The sequence below is a fragment of the Schistocerca serialis genome, chromosome 9 (genome assembly GCF_023864345.2).
Source record: "Schistocerca serialis cubense isolate TAMUIC-IGC-003099 chromosome 9, iqSchSeri2.2, whole genome shotgun sequence".
Classification (NCBI taxonomy): Eukaryota; Metazoa; Arthropoda; class Insecta; order Orthoptera; family Acrididae; genus Schistocerca; species Schistocerca serialis.
The window spans coordinates 451,594,224-451,615,170 of record NC_064646.1 but is presented as its reverse complement, the minus strand read 5'-3'; the positions used below and the strand labels follow the sequence as shown (position 1 = coordinate 451,615,170).

At 45.1% G+C, this 20,947-nt stretch overlaps 1 protein-coding gene across 1 annotated transcript in view; it reads right to left on the bottom strand.

Annotated features, from left to right (window-relative positions):
* The window catches only part of LOC126418498 (uncharacterized), a 90,036-nt gene that overhangs the window by 26,313 nt on the left and 42,776 nt on the right, over positions 1-20,947 (bottom strand). Inside the window, exons 4-5 of the mRNA XM_050085284.1 lie at positions 19,214-19,341; positions 8,446-8,615 (exon numbers count right to left, since the gene is read on the bottom strand). Of these exons, the coding sequence (XP_049941241.1) occupies positions 8,446-8,615; positions 19,214-19,341 (298 nt within the window). The remainder of the gene's footprint in view (positions 1-8,445; positions 8,616-19,213; positions 19,342-20,947) is intronic.

Here is a 20,947-nt window from a genome sequence, read left to right as displayed (position 1 = left end):
CCTGTTCCAGACCTCACGCCAGCCTGCGCGAACTAAAACGCGTGCATTTCGGCCTCCTCTAATAACACGGTGTTGGCTCTCCTGCCAACCACAACATTGGCGACGAGGATGGGATTCGAACCCACGCGTGCAAATCACATTTGGAACTGAAAGTAAACGCGCAACCGAAATTTTTCAGAGCGCGCAATGTTCCCCACGCATTGCGTGATGAGGTCGCAAAAACATTACAGGATTTGGAATCACAAGGTGTACTTGAACGTGTGCAGGCTTCTCTCTGGGCATCACCCTTAGTAATTTTGCGAAAACCTTCCGGAAAATTGAGACTTTGTGTGGACTTCAAGGAAACAGGGAATCCGCAAATAGTGACTGCAACTTTTCCTTTACCCCGCCCGGAAGACCTTTTGACAAACTGTGCCCGGGTAAATATTTTTCGGAGTTGGACCTAGCAGATGCGTACTTTCAAATACCGGTGGACGAAGAATCCCAGCGCGTTTTGGTGGTTAACACGCATCTTGGGTTGTATTAATTCAAACGACTGCCATACGGGTGTGCATCCGCCCCTGCATTGTTTCAGCAATATCAACAAACTGTTTGTGCGTCGGTCCCTACTACAGGAAATTATCTGGACGATATTGTGATCTCCGGAAAGACGGAAGAAGAACATTTGGCCAATCTCAGAACATTATTTCAGGTCTTGCGACAAAATGGTCTTCGCTTGCGGAAGAACAAGTGTGTGTTTATTGCTCGTGATTTGCCATACCTTGGACATGTACTCAATGCGCAAGGCATACATCCCAGTCCCACGCACCTTCGTGCCATACAAGACTTGCCTTCGCCGCAGAATTTGAAGCAGCTACAGAGTGTGCTGGGAAAAATAAATTACTATAACAGATATGTGCCACATGTCTCTTCCATTTCAGCTCCGCTTCATCGCTTACGCCGTAAAGGTGTTCCGTTCGTCTGGACGACGGAATGCGAACCCGCCTTTCGCCAGTTGAAATCGGCGTTGCTTTCCAATACTTGCCTTACGCCATTCGACCGCCAGAAGCCCCTTTTGTTGTTGGTGGATGCATCGGATTTCGGGATCGGTGCTGTGCTTGCGCAGAAAGATGGATCGCACGATCGCCCTATTGCCTTTGCGCCCAAATTGCTGTCGTCTGCGCAAAGAAATTATTCACAGTTCCAGAAAGAAGCATTGGCTCTCGTATTTGGTGTTACAAAGTTTCATGATTTCTTGTATGGTCATCACTTTACCATCATCACAGACCACAAACCTTTCACATCGCTTTTCCATCCGAACAAGCCTGTACCTCCACGTACAGCGCACAAATTCATTCGCTGGTCTATTTTCCTCTCGCAGTACCGCTACGATATCTTGTATCGGTCCACTGCTAAGCACGGAAACGCCGATGCGTTGTCCCCTTTGCCTGTTGCTGAGGATAGAGCATTCGATTCCACCGAACGTGCTTGAATGTTCATTGATGCGGAAACCGATGACGTGGTCGAGTCGTTTCCGATTGATTTTCGTCGTGTAGCTACAGCCACAGCTGGCGACCCTGTCCTTGCTACCGTTCTGCGTTATGTTGCTACGCAATGGCCCTTGTCAAAGTCACGGATCGGGGATCCGTTGGTTCGCCGATTTTTTGCTCACCAGGAGAGTCTTTTTGTACGACGTGGTGTTTTGCTGTTGCGTTCTGATAATGATCAGTCCAAGGTCGTGGTACCACGTTCGTTACAGTCCTATGTCTTACAGCTTCTCCACCAAGGACATTGGGGTATAGGGAGAACGAAACAACTTGCTCGTCAGCACTGTACCTGGTTCGGAATCGATGCCGCGATTACGAATATGTGCTCTTCTTGCATGGCGTGTGCCGAACAACAATCAGCACCACCGCGGAAATTCTTTGCATGGCCAAAAGCCACTTCCCCTTGGCACCGCTTACACATCGATTTTGCTGGGCCATTCCGGAATGCTCGATGGTTGGTTGTGGTAGATTCATTCAATAATTTTCCTTTTGGTGTCCGGATGTCTTCCACGACGTCATCACCCACCATCCAAGCGTTACCTGCTATCTTTTGCATTGAAGGTCTTCCACAGACTATTGTTTCCGACAATGGCCCACAATTCATGTCTGCAGAATTTCAATCATTCTGTACAGCCAATGGTATTCAACATCTGACGCCCGCGCCGTTTTCGCCACAGTCAAACGGTGCCGCTGAACGATTGGTCAGGACTTTCAAGTCACAGATGTTGAAGTTAAAAGAGTCGCATTCTCGGGAGTGCGCGTTATTGCTCTTTTTGTCCTCGTATCGCTCTCAGCCCCGAGATGGTCGCTCGCCGGCTGAGTTGCTCCACGGTCGCCCTCATCGAACCTCGATGTCTTTGCTACATCCGCCGCATCAGGTTCCTGTGCAGCGACAGACACCTGCTTTTGCTCCAGGCGACGTTGTCTACTATCGCCACTACCGAGGTTCACGGCGTTGGCTCAAAGGGCGCATTCTTCGCTGCCTCGGCCGCGCTATGTATCTGGTTTTGGGGGCCTCTGGTGAGGTGCGCCGGCATCTCAACCAGCCGCGCCTCTGTCGTCGCACGGGTTCTGCCGCTCCCCGTCTGCTTTCAGCGACGGTGCCGTCCGGTCAGCGCCCCGGGGACCAATCTACTGGCTCGCCTCAGGCCCAAGTGTTACCGACGCTGCCTTCCATTTTGCCCCATGGCGACGCACCGCCGTCGCTGCCTGTTCTCCCGCCGGCGACGCTCGCAGTGGACGTTTCGCTGCAGCCGCCGGGCGCCTCCCTGGGTCACGCGCCGCCGATCGCTTCCCGGGACCAGTTGTCCTCCGACATGGAACTCTTGCTCGCCCCGGACCATGTGTCGTCTTCGCCCGTCGGGTGCCCCGGCCCGATGGAGGTCGACCCTTCGGCCCCTCCTGTCTCTCTACGGGCGCATGCACCGCATGTTGGCGTGCACCCTGGAGAAGGTTTTCAGACGTTTCCTAGCTGCCCGCGGTCTGAATGGCAGGGTGCGGGTGGCACAGCCTCGCCTGTTGTTAGGCTCCCCACCTTGTCGCATACGTCAACATGGGGTCCTCCCCACGGCGGGCGGAAGCCTTATGCCACCACCGTACGCCGATTTGCGGGGGAGGAATGTGGTGTCACCGCCAGAAACCACACTTGCTAGGTGGTAGCCTTTAAATCGGCCGCGGTCCGGTGGTATACGTCGGACCCGCGTGTCGCCACTATCAGTGATTGCAGACCGAGCGCCGCCACACGGCAGGTCTAGAGAGACTTCCTAGCGCTCACCCCAGTTGTACAACCGACTTTCCTAGCGATGGTTCACAGACAAAATACGCTCTCATTTGCCGAGACGATAGTTTAGAATAGCCTTCAGCTACGTCATTTGCTACGATCTAGCAAGGCACTATATTCAGTTACTCTTGATATTGTGAATCATGTACCGTCAAGAGCGACGTTCATCATTAATGGATTTAAGTTAAGTACTCCACCAGCTACGTCCGTTTTTCTAAATTCTAATTTCCTTGTCCTGTTCCAGACCTCACGCCAGCCTGCGTCAGCTAAAACGCGTGCATTTCGGCCTCCTCTAGTAACACGGCGTTGGCTCTCCTGCCAACCACAACACTTGGCACTTAGCGCTGGTAGAAAGATTCTTGATAAATGCCAGCTAAGTAAGGGGCCGATGACGTAGGGTACTCTTGGAAAAACCGAATTCCATTCGGACTAGCTACATATTTGTTTTCAAATCTTTCAGTTGTTTCTCTTCGCCAAGGGTGCTTATCACTATGTAAGACATACGGGATTCAGTGTGATGGTCAGACGACAATAATTTTTTACGATTCTCCTGCTTGAACGATTTCGAAAACGTAGAATTTGGAACTTTGGCCTTCCTTTTGCTGTATTCTGGTGCCAAAGTAGATTGGTCAACGAGTGACTAAATGGAAGCCGTAGACACGCTTAGCGACTTTCATAGGACCAGAATTTTTTCGGGTTCTCTATCAGATCTTTAGTGAAGGTGTGACGGTGGTAGCTGTTGTGTCGCTCGCGCATAGATCTTTTCACAGAAGCACAAATCTCTAGTAATCTTTGCCTGTCGTCATTTGCCCGACGTCTTTTGAACCGAAAATTCAACAGCCTTTACTTCCTCAGCTTTTTTCCGAAATTCGTTTTTAAACCACAGTGAGTCTTTTCTGGCCTTAATCCACTTACTGGGCACATACTTGCCTGGAGCACGATTTACAGTCTGGTTCCACAACACTAGCCATAGAGGAATTATGAGGGAACTTCAAACAAATGATAGTGGTCCACTGTCTAAGTGAGATGTTAACAACCGCACGTGCTCTGTAACCTCTGCAATGAATCCATAAACACCCCAGTCTATACTCGGCACGTTAAACTCGCCTCCAACTAGTATTGCGTGAACGGGGTATTTACGCACTATTGGCCGTAGACACTCTGTTAATGACTGTAGAACTGTCACAGCAGAATTGGGTGGCCAGTAAAAACATCCAACAATTAACATGGTTTCATTTAAATCTGTTATTCGCCACCAGATAACTTCAAGATCATACTCAAATCCAACCTCAGTAGAGAGAATACTTTTGTCGACTGCAATGAACACTCCCTCTCCTACGGCGTCTAAGCTGTCCTTCTCACACACATTTCAAGACTCGCTAAATATCTCAGAGTATTCTACTTCAGATTTTAGCCAGCTCTTAGTCCCAAGAATAATTTGAGGTTGAGAACGTTCGCGGAAGGCAGCAAATTCGGGAACTTTGTTACGATTACTTCGACAGTTTACTGATAAAGTTTTTGCAGTCGATTTACATTTACTCTGAAAGAGGTCTGATTTCGCTATGTGTAACCGACTGTGTGCATGAGAGTGCCTCAAACCACCGCCTAGTCTTAAACCCACTATGTGCAGTGCACAAGTGCTGTGCTACCCGAGTAGCTGCATCCTTTGTGTAGTGCAACCCTATCTTCCGATCTACCCATAAATTCACCTCCCCAACCATTCTTACCTTCGTGCCCACTGCGTGACAGAATATCCATGCTTTTTCCCATCACACTATCTGCACGTCTCCCTACACCGTGTACCAGTAGCCCACTCATACGGATGACAGATGTGGAGCAGTGAACAAAAAATTCCCGCAAAATAACCAATGTGGACTAGCAATAGGGCGTTTTTAAAAAATAAAAAAATATAAAAAAAACAGTTGCCTACAAATCATTTTCAGTCATCCTGCAGAACAATTTTTCCTGACCATGTATTTTATCACCCTAGCAATCACCTGTGCTACTGCCTGTCTCTGTCCAAGTCCTACTATTCCACATTATTTCCTTTCTCACACACCCGTCCCCAAAGTGACTCCTGTGCCAACTTCTTCAGATATAACTGCGGAAGTTTTTCATCCAGCAGTCACGACCCAGTCTAATTGTCCATCCTAATCGATGTTTTCCACCTCCATAGCTACAAGTCACCTAAAGTAATCCAAGAAGCCACCACAAGACCTGGGATGCCTACTGGCAGCTTATTTATTTCCACATACGAAGCCACCATGTCACCCCCCATACCGCCAACATAATCCCTTCCACAGTCAACAACTCGAGAGACAATTCCGCTTTCCTCTCGCTCGCAACTTGGTACATTTACGTTCTATGCTGCAGACACACCAATCACAGCACAAAATATAACAACCATGGCTGTCCGCTTCGTCCCCTTTGCTGACGTATTCCCACTTTTTGTTTAATTCTCATCACTTTTTCCTTCGTCTATTGAGAACAACGTAACTTGTTTCCTCTCTTCCTCGCCGATTTGATTCCAGTATCTGGGCTACAGTCGCTACTACACGATATTAGCGTAATTTCTCCGGCAGGTGACTTTTTTGTCCCGCATAAGGTGAGGACATTCGCAATATTTGTGTCAGGCGCCACAGGTTTTCCCACGTCACTGTTTCCACAGAGTACGAAAACTTGCGAAGTATCTGCAAGCATCGGTACTTTCTCCAGTCAAAGCAGTAACACCGTTCATTGTGCTGCTTTGACAAAACACAGTACATAGAGTTCCACACAATAAATGGAATGACACCATTAATAAATACAGTGTGTTACAAAAAGGTACGGCCAAACTTTCAGGAAACATTCCTCACACACAAATAAAGGAAAGATGTTATGTGGACATGTGTCCGGAAACGCCTAATTTCCATGTTAGAGCTCATTTTAGTTTCGTCAGTATGTACTGTACTTCCTCGATTCACTGCCAGTTGGCCCAAATGAAGGAAGGTAACGTTGACTTCGGTGCTTGTGTTGACATGCGACTCATTGCTCTACAGTACTAGCATCAAGCACATCGGTACGTAGCATCAACAGGTTAGTGTTCATCACGAACGTGGTTTTGCAGTCAGTGAAATGTTTACAAATGCGGAGTTGGCAGATGCCCATTTGATGTATGGATTAGCACGGGGCAATAGCCGTGGCGCGGTACGTTTGTATCGAGACAGATTTCCAGAACGAAGGTGTCCCGACAGGAAGACGTTCGAAGCAATTGATCGGCGTCTTAGGGAGCACGGAACATTCCAGACTATGACTCGCGACTGGAGAAGACCTAGAACGACGAGGACACCTGCAATGGACGAGGCAATTCTTCGTGCAGTTGACGATAACCCTAATGTCAGCGTCAGAGAAGTTGCTGCTGTACAAGGTAACGTTGACCACGTCACTGTATGGAGAGTGCTACGGGAGAACCAGTTGTTTCCGTACCATGTACAGCGCGTGCAGGCACTATCAGCAGCTGATTGGCCTCCACGGGTACACTTCTGCGAATGGTTCATTCAACAATGTGTCAATCCTCATTTCGGTGCAAATGTTCTCTTTACAGATGAGGCTCCATTCCAACGAGATCAAATTGTAAATTTTCACAATCAACATGTGTGGGCTGACGAGAATCCGCACGCAAATGTGCAATCACGTCATCAACACAGATTTTTTGTGAACGTTTAGGCAGGCATTGTTGGTGATGTCTTGATTGGGCCCCATGTTCTCCCACCTACGTTATCATGATTTCATACGGGATACGCTACCTGTGCTGCTACAACATGTGCCTTTACAAGTGCGACACAACATGTGGTTCATGCACGATGGAGCTCCTGCACATTCGGTGACTGATGGATTGGTAGAGGCGGACAAATTCCATGGCCTCCACGCTCTCCTGACCTCAACCCTCTTGACTTTCATTTATGGGCGCATTTGAAAGCTCTTGTATACGCGACTCCGGTACCAAATGTAGAGACTCTCCGTGCTCGTATTGTGGACGGCTGTGATACAATACGCCATTCTCCAGGGCTGCATCAGCGCATCAGGGATTCCATGCGACGGAGGTTGGATGCATGTATCCTCGCTAACGGAGGACATGTTGAACATTTCCTGTAACAAAGTGTTTGAAGTCACGCTGGTACGTTCTGTTGCTGTGTGTTTCCATTCCATGATTAATGTGACTTGAAGAGAAGTAATAACATGGAAAGTGAGCGTTTCCGGACACATGTCCACATAACATATTTTCTTTCTTTGTGTGTAAGGAATGTTTCCTGAAAGTTTGGCCGTACCTTTTTGTAACACCCTGTATAGGCTTCGATCAGAAATCGGTAGCTAAGGTAGAATATTCAAAATTTATAGGTGTATGCATTGATGAGGGATGAACTCGAAAAAACCCACTGAAGATCTGCTGAAACGTTTGAGTTCAGCTACTTATGCTATTAGGGTCATTGCAAATTTTGGCGATATACATATAAGTAAATTAGCTTACCACGTCTATTTGCATTTTCTGCTTTCGTATGGCATCATTGAGTAAAAGAGTGTTCATTGTACAAAAGCGTGTAATCAGAATAATTGCTGGAGCTCATGCAAGAACATCCTGCAGACATTTAAAGAGCTAGAGGTCTTCACTGTAGCCTCACTTATGAAATTTGTTATTAACAATCCGAACGAATTCATAAGTAATAGCAGTGTACATGGCTACAACTCTAGGAGAAAGGATGATCTTTATTACTCAAGGTTAAATCTAACTTTGGCTCAGAAGGGGGTAAATTATGCTGTCACTCACCTAATAGCATCAAAAGTCTGATAGATAGCCATATAGCATTTAAAAAGGAAATTAAAAGAATTTCTTAATGGCGACTTCTTGTACTCATTAGATGAATTTTTGGATATAGGAAGTGGGTAATTTCCCCAACCCCCACCAAGAAAAAAAATTAAAAATACAAAGTGTCATGTAATATTTTGTGTAATGTAATATCTTGTATGGACACCTTTTATTAACCTGACACGTATCCTACAAGTTCGTGTAACAGTAATGAATACTTCCACGGAAAAAAGAGAAATAGACTCTAACAAATCATAGTGACTTTGAGAAAGATTTGAGTGTACACAGGTTTATACCTGAATTTCAGGAGCGAAGGCTTGTCTTGTTCTATCTCGTAGTGCGCTACCTGTTTGATAATGGATTGCGTGTCGAGTACCAATCCGGTTAATTTTGTGTGTAGCATGTCTCCCACACGTTCCACGTCCTTAATCCAACCGTGAAGTCGCTGATCACTCGTGTGGTTACCCTGAGACACACAGAAAACAGTTCAAATTACTTTCATAACATTCACACGCAGCAGCCTGTCTTAGTTTACAGTTACATACATCACTACTACATAAAACTGAAATTACTGCCAGGGTATGAGTGTAGGACATTCACTTTTCTACAGGGATTAAGACATCAGTGTGTAGCAGGTGCCTAGTGGTATCTTATTAAATAAACACAATTCTGAAACTATGATGAGAGAGCTGCAGATATTTTTTGGTATTGAACAACACAAACGTCTGAATCTATACGCGTAAATGCATACTCTCGTGATATCATGTCCGAAGGAAATGTTGGGGGTCTGCCAGCAGCGTCGAGTTCCCACATGCCGTGGCTGGGACTCGGAGGAGATTCTATTCAAAATGTTGAACGATTTTCGAAAATAGAATCGTCAGATTGTTGACGATTCCGTTAAAATCTTATTCGTTACCAATGCTGTAAGGAACTTGAGCGCATGTTACGACCGTTTACAAACGCAATGATAGACATCAGCCGCTCCACATCACAGAAATTATCTGAATTAGTTGGGCACACATGAAATGTCAGTTTGACTCAAAATTTTGTAGCGTTTGTCAGTTACCTGGCTGCTAGCTTTTGCCAAAAATTTCCGTTTCTTGATTGGCATCTAACACGATGTCGTATATATCTGTCTCGAATATCGAAGGTTTGAGGGAATGTAGCACGGTTTATTGACCTTACGTGTTTAAAATGGGGAAAAAAATGAGCCCGTCTTTGATGTTAACAGAGAAACTATATCAGAAAAGATATTTCGAAACTGCTCCGGCGGATGAAAACAGAATACTGTGGAATGATTAGGGTTCCATCTCTCAACCTGTAAAATGAAACCCTTATAGAATCGTTTCGTGGCTGTCTGCCTGTCCGACTGTTAAGAATCTTCTTGTTAAGGGCGGGTATACGTAGGCCTACCAAGTACAGATTCATGCCATATATTAATGTGCGAGGCCCTGTGAGGCATCAAAATTTTAAGCTTACAAGTCACTCCAATCAAAGGATGCGGCCGTTTATGTCACAAACATTGATGCTCGAAAACACAGTCATCGGAAGCTATAGGGTGCTCCCCATTGACTTAAGAACATGAAATTTGGCAACAGCTAAGTTTTCCAGTAAAAGTGCAGGAATATCTGAAAGTTCTAAAATTGTAATTATATCACATAAAAAAATATCTCTCGCCATTTGGACTTACAATGCATTGATCGTCTGTTAAAAGCGTAACACACGAACGTTACAGCATACAAACATACACTGAAGAGCCAAAGAAACTGGTACAGGTGCCTAATAATGCCTGAAGCAGAGTTGGAAGGAACTGACACCACGAATCCTGTAGGGCTGTCCATAAATCCGTAAGAGCACGAGGGGGTTGGAGATCCCTTGTGTACATCACGTTCTTCCAAGGCATCCCCTCAGTAATCTTGTTGTCTGTGGAGTCTGGCTCCAGTGACACTCTCCTGAGCTTAAGCACCAGTGTGTAGCAATTATGGAGGTGTGGGCTGCCGGAGTGTCCTGCTGGAATGTCTATGTCCGTCGTAATGCACAATGGAAGTGATCAGACAGGGTGCTTACATACGTGTTATCTGTCAGAGTCGTATCTAGACATATCAGCGGTCACTACATCTGCACACACTCCACATCATTAAGCAAGCTCCACCATCTTGAACAGTCCTCTGCTGACATGCAAAGCCCATGGATTTCATGAGGTTGTCTCCATACTCCTATACGTCACTCCGCTCGATACAATTTGAAACGAGACTGGACCGATCTGGCAACATGTTTCCAGTCAACAACAGTCCAGTGTCTGAGGTGGCGCCCGTCTCTGTGATCGAGCGGTTCTAGGCGCTTTAGTCCGAAACCACATGGCTGCTACGGTCGCAAGTTCGAATCCTGCCTCAGGCATGCATGTGTGTGATGTCCTCAGGTTAGTTAGGTTTAAGTAGTTCTAAGTCTAGGGGACTGATAACCTCAAATGTTAAGTCCCATAGTGCTCAGAGCCATTTGAACCATTTTTTTCGGAGTTGGCGGGCCCAGGCGGGGCGTAAAGGTTTGTGTCATTCAGTCATCAAGGGTACACGAGTGGGACTTTGGCTGGGAAAGCCCATATCGACGATGTTTCGTTGTGCGGTTCGCACGCTGACACTGTCTGATGCCCCAGTACTGATACCTGCAGCAGTTCGCGGAAGGCTTGCACTTCTGTCACGTTGAACGATTCTCTTCAATCGTCGCCGGCCTCGTTCTTGCAGCATCGCTTTCTGGGCGAAGCAGTCCAGAGCAATGAAATGTGATATGATTTGTAAGACAGCAGCGTGGCTGACTCGATTCGATCATCGCATAAGCTTGGACGATACAGGACTGACCTATGAGGACATGCTGACATCACTCCGAAACTTTTATCACGGAGACAGCTTCGTGAACGTCAAAGGTTGCGAGAAGGTGGTACGCATGAGCGTAATTTTCAAGAACGCTGCCATCCTGAAATTGGAATCATTCAAATGTCCATCAGAGAGACATCTCAAGCAAGTGTATGGTGGAGGAGAGAAAAACGGGTTTACTTCTCTTGCAGATATGTGCAAATATTACAAAGGCTGAGCAATAAAAAATGTTTTTCTAATAAAATTTTTGTAGTTATTTAGATACTCCCGACCTCTTTTTTTTACAGTTCTTTTGTCAGCTAAGTTTATTTACACCCACACTCTTTTTCGAGAAATGTCGAGATGATTTTGCAAGTGTCTGCAATGCGTCACTCGAAACGCTGCAGATCAGCAGCTGCTGGCAGCCGGCGTGTTCCATTTCGTGCATTTCTGTCACAGCGTAATCCCACTCGTTTAATGTATGTAGTTCTTCTTCTTTCTAGAAATAGACGCGTACCAGCACAAAATAGTTTACGCCTGGTAAGTAATGAGTGTTGTACCAAGTTGAGAGAAGAATGTCCAAACATGCACCTACAGACTGCGACCTGTCGCAATGACCTATGTGTAAGTAATTTTAGTGCCGAGAGAAGGGGCATTATCGGCTGGGACTTGAATTCCTCATCAGCGCACGTTGCGTGGCTGGAGGGGCCTGCGAAAAGCCCTGCGGAGGGCGGCCCGGGTCTAGCTCTCTCCGACTGCTAGCCAGCGCTGAGGTCGGAGTCAAGCGCTCGTGTGGCAACCGTGATTCTGATGGTGCCTGCAGTGAGCGCCCACGCGCACTGGATAACAGTGCTGACACTACACTGTTGTCACTATTTCCCGACGATGGTGTGGTGTCATTCATGATGAACAACTTGGCACAGGATGATACTAAGTATACGTATTCGATATAGTAAAGCACTATTTCTGTTTTTGTTTATAAATGATACTTACGATTTCTACTTCTTCCTTTCTAGTGGCAATAAGCCATGACTCGCTATGGGATTTGAATGTGGCAAATCTACATCTACATACATACTCCGCAATCCACCGTACGGCACGTGGCGGAGGGTACATCGTACCACAACTAGCATCTTCTCTCCCTGTTCCACTCCCAAACAGAACGAGGGAAAAATGACTGCCTATATGCCTCTGTACGAGCCCTAATCTCTCTTATCTTTGTGGTCTTTCCGCGGAATGTAAGTTGGCGGCAGTAAAATTGTACTGCAGTCAGCCTCAAATGCTGGTTCTCTAAATTTCCTCAGAAGCGATTCACGAAATGAACTCCTCCTTTCCTCTAGAGACTCCCACCCGAGTTCCTGAAGCATTTATGTAACACTCGCGTGATGATCAAACCTACCAGTAACAAAGGTAGCAGCCCGCCTCTGAATTGCTTCTATGTCCTCTCTCAATCGGACCTGATAGGGATCCCAAACGCTCGAGCAGTACTCAAGAATAGGTCGTATTAGTGTTTTATAAGCGGTCTCCTTTACAGATGAACCACATCTTCCCAAAATTCTACCAATGAACCCAAGACGACTATCCGCCTTCCCCACAACTGCCATTACATGCTTGTCCCACTTCATATCGATTTTGCGTAAGGCCAGAATTTCCTTGGGTTCTCAGCAAGATCTTTTGCTAAGGTATGACGGTGGTAGTAGTTGAATGCTTCGCGCATCGCTCTTTTTACAGCAGCACGAATCTCTACTAACTTTTGCCTGTACTCATTCTCCCGAACTTTCTTGTACCGCGAGTGCAACTGCCTTTGCTTCCTGAGCATTCTCCGAATCGCGCTGTTAAACCACGGTGGGTCTTTTCCGTCCGTAACCCACTTTTTCGGTACATACTTGTCCAATGCGTGATTTACAATGTGTTTAAAATTTGCTCATAATTCTCCTCCGACTAATATGGCGATGATGGTGATGAGGATCCCCGGGAATGACTGATTGTTCAGGAACAGATATGTGAGTACTAATACTTTCATTATCCTACATTATTTAATTTTTGGTTGTTTCTTATGAGATATTCTTGTGTGTAGATGTGCCCAATGAGAAAATCGCTATTCTGACAAAACCACCAGCTACTGGTGCCTCTACACCTGTGTTGTCGTTTGGGTTGGTCAGTATTCTCTCTGACACACTCCCCGATACTCGATCCACTCTTAAGGACCAACATGCCTCTTTGTTGTTGTGTTCATTTCTGGAACACACTTTCAGCAACACATCATCATTTTGTATGTAGGTACACAGAATTTACTATTATTAATAATGACTGAATAGAGTTTTTTATTTCTAATTCATTAAATACTTATCAACTGCGTCTTTTCTTCTTCTGTGCGTAGTTACTAGACGACGGTCTTACACTGCAGCCCACGCCTCTCTGTGGCCGCCTGGATACGCCATCGATACATAACATCCCTCCAATAATGGCAAAGCAGTTCTCTCCTGTGGACTTACGCACCCCCAAAAGAGGACGTGACGTTGAGGAGAAGAGAATTGTCCAACTCTGCGGCAGAACAGGCGTGACATCGTGGGGAGAGTCTAGCCCAGAGTGGTCATACTGAGTCACTTTTCTGAGATGCGGGAAGGGGCTCAGCAAGAGGCTCAGCCAAATGGTCTACCTCGATAACTATTCCTAAGATTCTGATCCACTTATTGTGTGGTCCAGCTACATTTCTTTTCCAAAGGATATACTGATAAAAAAGCATGCATTAATGTCCAAAATCTTGATGAGAGGAATATAAAATGCCTTGCATTGTCGCTTCTCGCTAGCGACAGAAATTATCCTAAAAATGCAAGGCATACGGACACAAAACGAATATCAGATGTGCACGGTCGGTAAAGTTTCCAGCGCACTGAATTCCTCACAGAACTCCATATCCTTCCAAAGGCATCCAGAACCGCATGTATTCGGTTCACCTATATGGCCTGGATATTGTTAAGCCAGAAGAAGAAGATGAACATGAGCACACTGTGTGGCACAACTGAGTCTGGAGTCTGGGCGCCAGTGACACGTCACACGGAAATTCGCAGAAGGCACACAATTGTCCCGACGGCTCCCTGCCTAACAAAGGCCTGCCATCTTCTATTGCCGGCGACTTCTGGGCGCTGGACGTGATGGGCGACCGACTGGCGCTGTTCAAACGTGTCTGCACAATGAGACCGCGGGACACGGCCGTCCGGAAATGTATTCATGAGGCTCCGCAGAAAAAATTCGCTTCCATCGGCCTTCACTCGCCGTACACTTTTACTGCAGTCGTTTAAATGGGCACCTTATTCCTTTGAACGCAGGTAAAGCTTACTGCTATTCCTTCGCTAGCACACAAGCGAGAGCATTAACTACTGCCCATGTATGAAGTCAGATCGTAATAAAGATCATCTTCCCTAAAAACATGAAGTGGCATAACACCGAATCGGAAGTGAGTGCCCTGCAATCTCTCAAACTAAGAGGCACTTCCATACTGAATGCAGAGAACAAGCACTTGGTGGATGTATGGCAGGTGTTCGGCATCTCTGATTTACGAGAACATGTAAAATGATGAACACCAATGTACATCTGCTTGCCGACATCTTAGAGAAGTTCTATAGTGTTTGCCTGAGATTTCGTGAGACGCCATGTTAAAAAAGACGCCTATCAGCATCGAACTCTTGACTGATGTTGACATGCATGTGACTTTGCCAATGTGTGCACAGGTATGCCAAGGCAAATAACCTGCAAATGAGCGAGGAGCAATACAACAAACTATTTGACAAGTTTTACCATTTGGATGGTTCTGATGGATGTCCAAATGGGAAGTCGTCATATGGAGGAAAAAAGATCAAATATGTGCGTGCTGATGCTGTTGAGGGATGTGTCCTGGAGGTAGAGCTGGACTATTCCACCAATTTGCATGAAAAGCACAGTAATTTGCACAGCCTCAAAGGCTTTCCCGATCAGGGACTACAAGAGGTGCTTCCTCAAAGGCATTGGCGCTGCACCACAAATAGTGTTCAGGTAATCTTTCGATTTCTTCACCTCCCAGTACCTACTGCAACCTACATCCTTCTGAATCCTCATAGTGTATTCATCTCTTGACTCCCCTCTACGATTTTTACCCTCCATGCTGCCCTCAGATACAAAATTGGTGATCCCTTGATGCCTCAGAACGTGTCGTACCAACCGATCCCTTCTTTTAGTCAAGTTGTGCCACAAATTTCTCTTCTCTGCAATCTTATTCAATACCTCCTCATTAGTTATGTGATCTACCCATCTAATCTTCAGCATTCTTCTGTTGCACCACATTTCGAAAGCTTCTATTCTCTTCTTGTCCAAACTATATATCGTCCATGTTTCACTTCCAGTCCATGCAAATACTTTCAGAAACGACTTCCTGACAAATCTATAATCGATGTTAACAAATTTCTCTTCTTCAGAAACGCTTTCTTTGCCATTGCCAGTCTTCATTTTATATCGTCTCTACTTCGACCATCATCAGTTATTTTGCTCCCCAAATAGCAAAACTCATTTACTAATTTAAGTGTCTCATTTCCTAATCTAATTCCCTTAGCATCACTCGACTTAATTCGACTACATTCCATTATCCTGGTTTTGCTTTCGTTAGTGTTCATCTTAAATCCTCCTTTCAGGACACTGTCCATTCAATTCAACTGCTCTTCCAGGTCCCTTCCTGGGTCTGACAGAATTGCAATGTCACCGGTGAACGTCAAATTGAGGTATATACTGCATTTGCAGCTGGAAGCAGGGCTGTCCTATAACGATCACAAGTGGTTCATCTGTGGGAATGGGTTTTGGACCCTTCCACACCCAGATTCTTTGCTGAAGCGATTTACCGTGTTTATTTATAGGAAACAGTTTGATGATGGGTTTGTCACAGTTTGGTGTGCTTATATGAGATTATGAATGTTGCATTGCACACTGAGCATGTGTGTATGAGTATATATTTCGTGTGGAACGTGTGCAATATGAATGCCTGTTAAGAAAGTATTTTATATATTTGTAGTGTATGTGTGTTTATTGTTTTTGTGCTGCCATTGCTGTTGCTGTCACAAGTACGTACACACTGAAAACTTCTCTCTCTCTCTGTCAGTAATAAGTGTTTTTTACATACCGTGAATTAAAAAATTATCTTATTCATAAAAATGTGTATACTGTAACAAATATTAACAAATATGAATCAGTTACGAAATGTCAAAGGTGTTTGGTACATCATAAATATGAGAAGAAATGGAAAGTAAAAAATTGAGTTGTTTTCACAATACAGTTGTTCGTCTTCTTCATATTTTTTTGAACAAAGTACCTTCTTTAAGACTATCAGCTTTAGGAGGGTTGCCCAGAAAGTAACGCACCGTATTTTTTTCTCAACCGAAAACAATGCTACGAATGCGAAACGATACGTATGTTTTATCTGAAGTCTCCTGAGTGAGCGCGGCAAATTTCTTCCACTTCCAACTGATGGCGTAACTGCTAGACAGTTTCAAAGTGGCGTCTGTAGGTGATGTACGTTACAAGCAACATGCCGTCATTGAATTTCTCACTGCAGAGACAGAAACTGTGGGGAATATTCACAAACGGTTTTGCAAAGCCTATGGAGCATCTGCTGTCGCAGAAGTGCAGTTAGTCGCTGGGCACGGAGGGTGAGGTCATCAGAAGGCGGTTCGGCGGAGCTCCACGGTTTGCAGCGGTCATGGAGACCATACATGTGTATCACACGAGACGTGTTGCAGCGAGCTGGTGTCGTCATTCGCGAAGGCAGACGCGTTGCGGCTCGGCAGTTGGCGCTGCACCTGTCAATCAGCAAAGGAAGTGTGGACGCATATGCGGACTCGTCGATATTCGAAAGCGTGTGCAGGATTGGTCCCACGGTGTCTAACGGTGGATCAGAAATCGCACAGAAAAAAAAACATTTGTCTCGGTTTGTTGTAACGTTTTGAAGCTGAGGGGGAAGGCCTTCTTGTCCCAGATTGTGACAGGTGATGAAACTAGGGTCCACCATTTTGAGGCCGAAAAGGAACGACAGTCGATGGAGTGGGACCTTTGCCACTCCCCACAGAAGAAAAAATTCAAAGCAATTGCTTCCGCAGGTAAGGTCGTGGTCATCGTATTCTGGAACTGCGAATGTGTGATTCTCGGTGATGTGACGCCAAGAGGCGCTTCCATTAATACAGAAGCAGAAGTCAATACATTAGGAAAACTTGCGACCCGTTTCCAGCCAGTTCAGCGCCACAGCAAACCAGGAGATGTTTTGAAGTTAAAATCTTCTGGGTTATTAGGCCGCGTCATGTTTCTTCTAAAATGTTCGACGTTTCGGCCCCTCTGCTAGGATCTTCCTCAGGATCTTTTGGTGTCCACTACTGCTAGAGTGTTCTAGCTGCTACACAATAGCGCTTGGACACACACAAATCTGAGGACTGCTGAACACATTGCAGAACTGGGTCGGACGATGTTACCCCATACACCCTACAGCCCCCTCGGAATTCCACTTGTTTGAGCCATTAAAGGACGCCATTCCTGGAAGACTTTTGAGGACGATGAGGAGGTGATTCACACAGTGAAGCAGCAGGACAAGGACTGGTACCGATAGCGCATACACGCCCTTGTTTCGCACTGGGGGAAGGCGGTAGAACGGAATGGAGATTACTTGGAACAATTAGGCGTGTACATGAAACAGCATTGTTTCGTGTGTGTGTAATTCTCATTATATTCAATGAAGAACTGTTGAAAAAATAAATACGGTGCCTTACTTTCTGGGCAACCCTCGCATATTGCTGACAGATGCCAGAGAAAAAAAGGAATAATTTTTTCAAGATAATATTTTTAATTTTACTTATACGCATACATATTTATGCACACTATTGCCGAAACATTTCATGTTTATCTACGTTTAACCCGGGTTGTATTTACTCGTAGGCGGAGACGTCAGACTCGATAAAAGTTTGAGTTGGGCCAGGGGACACGTGCAGGAAGCCTAACGATTAAGACGAATAATGTCAGAAAGCAGCGTCCTCTTTCAGGTTTGTCTGCCACGGATCTTCATTGGTTTTTATGTCTTCACTAAATATTCTTCTTGTGATTGTAGTAGTACAGTGCCTTTATCAAAGACACGCGCTGACGTAACACGCGCCAACTGACTGACCTCAGCTGCCGGTTTTCACTGGGGCATTGTCGTGTCACACGGACGGCGCCGGTGGTGGGGAGCTCAGGGGTCGAGTCACGGCTGCGCTAACACCTGGTCGTGGAGTCGCGTCAAAGTTAAGGCGGGAGGAGCTTGAGCAGTCGTGCCGAACTGTACAAACTATCTGCTACGTGTACAGGTTAACTAGGAGGTCTGAAGTCGACGATCCTCCATGTTGAGCAGAAGTAATTTTATAGGACCAGATGTTAACTTATGCAATTCTTACGAATGCCAATTGTTACTGTGGCATAAATTATAGCTGACCATAGAATACTTACAAATTAGAACTGAAGCAACATTTACGAGCTTTGGCTTCTGTGGAATAAATGCGGTTTGAATTACGAATTTTATCAGTGTGCATGAGAAAGATATAGTTATGTTCTAGCGTTTGTAGACTAAGAAACTAATGTTCTTCAATTTCTGCTCATTGTCTTCTTATAAAATTGGCAAAGTATCCTTACGATATTGTCCATGACAGCAACCATATCAGTGTGTAAAACTTAATTTATCTGCTACCTTATTAAATACTGAATTTTTTCTTGTTATGTAATCTCTGAACCCCCCCGTCCCTCCTTTCATTAGGAGTACAGATTCCGAATAAGCAGAGACGCGGATGACGACACAAAATGCCAGACAATACACTCGAGATCAGTCTCCACTAAGTATGTAGCAAACAGGCTCAGGCTTGCAAACCATAATCTGATGCAAAGTTCCCTAAATCTGTTAGGGAAGTAGTGACGAACTACGAAAAAAGTAAGATACAGACGATTTTCTTCCCTATCCTCAGCCTCCCTGTGTCATAACCCCACAAGGCTCACAGAAGTAGAGGCTGGTTCAGAATTCTTGCAGAGGGTTAGCTTTAGGACTGGAGAACCGAAGATAGCTCCAGGGTGAGCCACATAAACCGAGAAGCAGACCCTGAGAACTGACCGGGCGGTGTGTGTCGTTTTCTCATCCCCCGTACCTATAACACAATTTATAAGAGGAGCAAAAAACACCACTTACCGTATCTTCAAATGCGAGGGGAACCAACAGCTGTGAGGCATGCGACACACCGAGTGAGAAGAGATTGGCAAAGTCTCGCCAGGTGTTGGAGAGGTGCTCCCGGAAAACCGCAGTCAGGTCCTGCAGTTCTGGACAAGATAGGAGACGACAAACTAGTGAACAAGCCCGTGAATCAGATTACTGTAGAAGCAAAGCTTTCATATTCTGCCCTCACCAGCTCACTAGGTGTATGCAAGTAGCATTTTCAAACTATATCAATACACACCATCAGTAATCGTAAGAGTTATAATATGCACACCTTGACCAGACGTTACAAAGCACATACTCCAGTGACACATTGAAAGAGCACATAAAACACAGCGGGAGGAGTACCATCACCTAGCGTAGATTCAGTCTTAAAAATTCTTCATAGGTTGCCTAAGGGTAGAAGCACCAAACTACTTGAAAAATGGAAATATGCAACTACTTCAAAAATCACCCACACGACTTGCTCAGCAATAAGGGAGAATTGAGACGATTTGCAGTCAGGTTTGGTGCTAATAATAGAAGGCTACGTACATGAGGATGCGTCATTCGCCTATTTGACTGACTTACTGACAAACATAAGACATATGTATTTGAACAGAATCATGTGTATGCTGGTTTTACAATATGAGTGGTCCTTATAACATGTCGAATGAGTTGTATGGTTTGCATGAAAACAAGGAAGAGTCATGTGCACTCACACACGTTTTTACATTTAGGATGCCTTTATTTTAACATAAATAATATATTTTAGTAATTCAGCAAAAAACTGTATGAGGTGTTTAGCAAGTGCAGCTGAAGTAACCCTTCTCTCCCTAATCATTCTAAGGGCCATAGAAATGTATGACTACATTTGTACATGTATGGTACCTTACATATTAATAATACACGCCGGCCGCTGTGGCCGAGCAGTTCTAGGCGCTTCAGTCCGGAACCGCGCTGCTGCTACGGTCGCAGGTTCGAATCCTGCCTCGGGGTTGGGTGTGTGTGATGTCCTTAGGTTAGTTAGGTTTAAGTAGTTCTAAGTTCTAGGGGACTGATGACCTCAGAAGTTAAGTCCCATGGTGCTCAGAGCCATTTGAACCATTACTAGTAGATTTTATAATTAGATGGTAGTACACGAAGTGTTCTGTAATTTGTGGGAAGTGTTCCATCCAGATTTTGTCTGAGTTATTGTACTTCCTTTTTTTTTGTCATGTTGGATCAATTCATGTACGATAGTTATGGCAAATGCGATTTATGCCTTTGTAATGTTAATCTGCTGCAATGAATACACATGTAAAACGATATATATGATTATTATTACCAGTTTTTATGGGAATCCAAGCTACTATAAGTCTTTGGCGATAGATAGCATATGTACTGTTACGTCCTATCATAATAAACAAATTTATTATCTTATTTCCTTATATCACATGACTGTATCATAATAAAGAATGCCAAATTCTGTTAAGGAATGTAAACATGATATTAAGATTTCAAATAACTTCCGGGAATTCAGCCAGGTAACACTTTCAGCAACCGCCGATATTTCGGCGGGAGAACACCATTGAAAATGGCGGGGTGTTCTCCCGCCGAAATATCGGCGGTTGCTGAAAGTGTTACCTGGCTGAATTCCCGGAAGTTATTTGAAAGTTGTATACGCCAGGAGAAACTCAGGTCTCACATGAGATTAAGATACTCTGATATGAAACGTTTACTGTGGGGTGT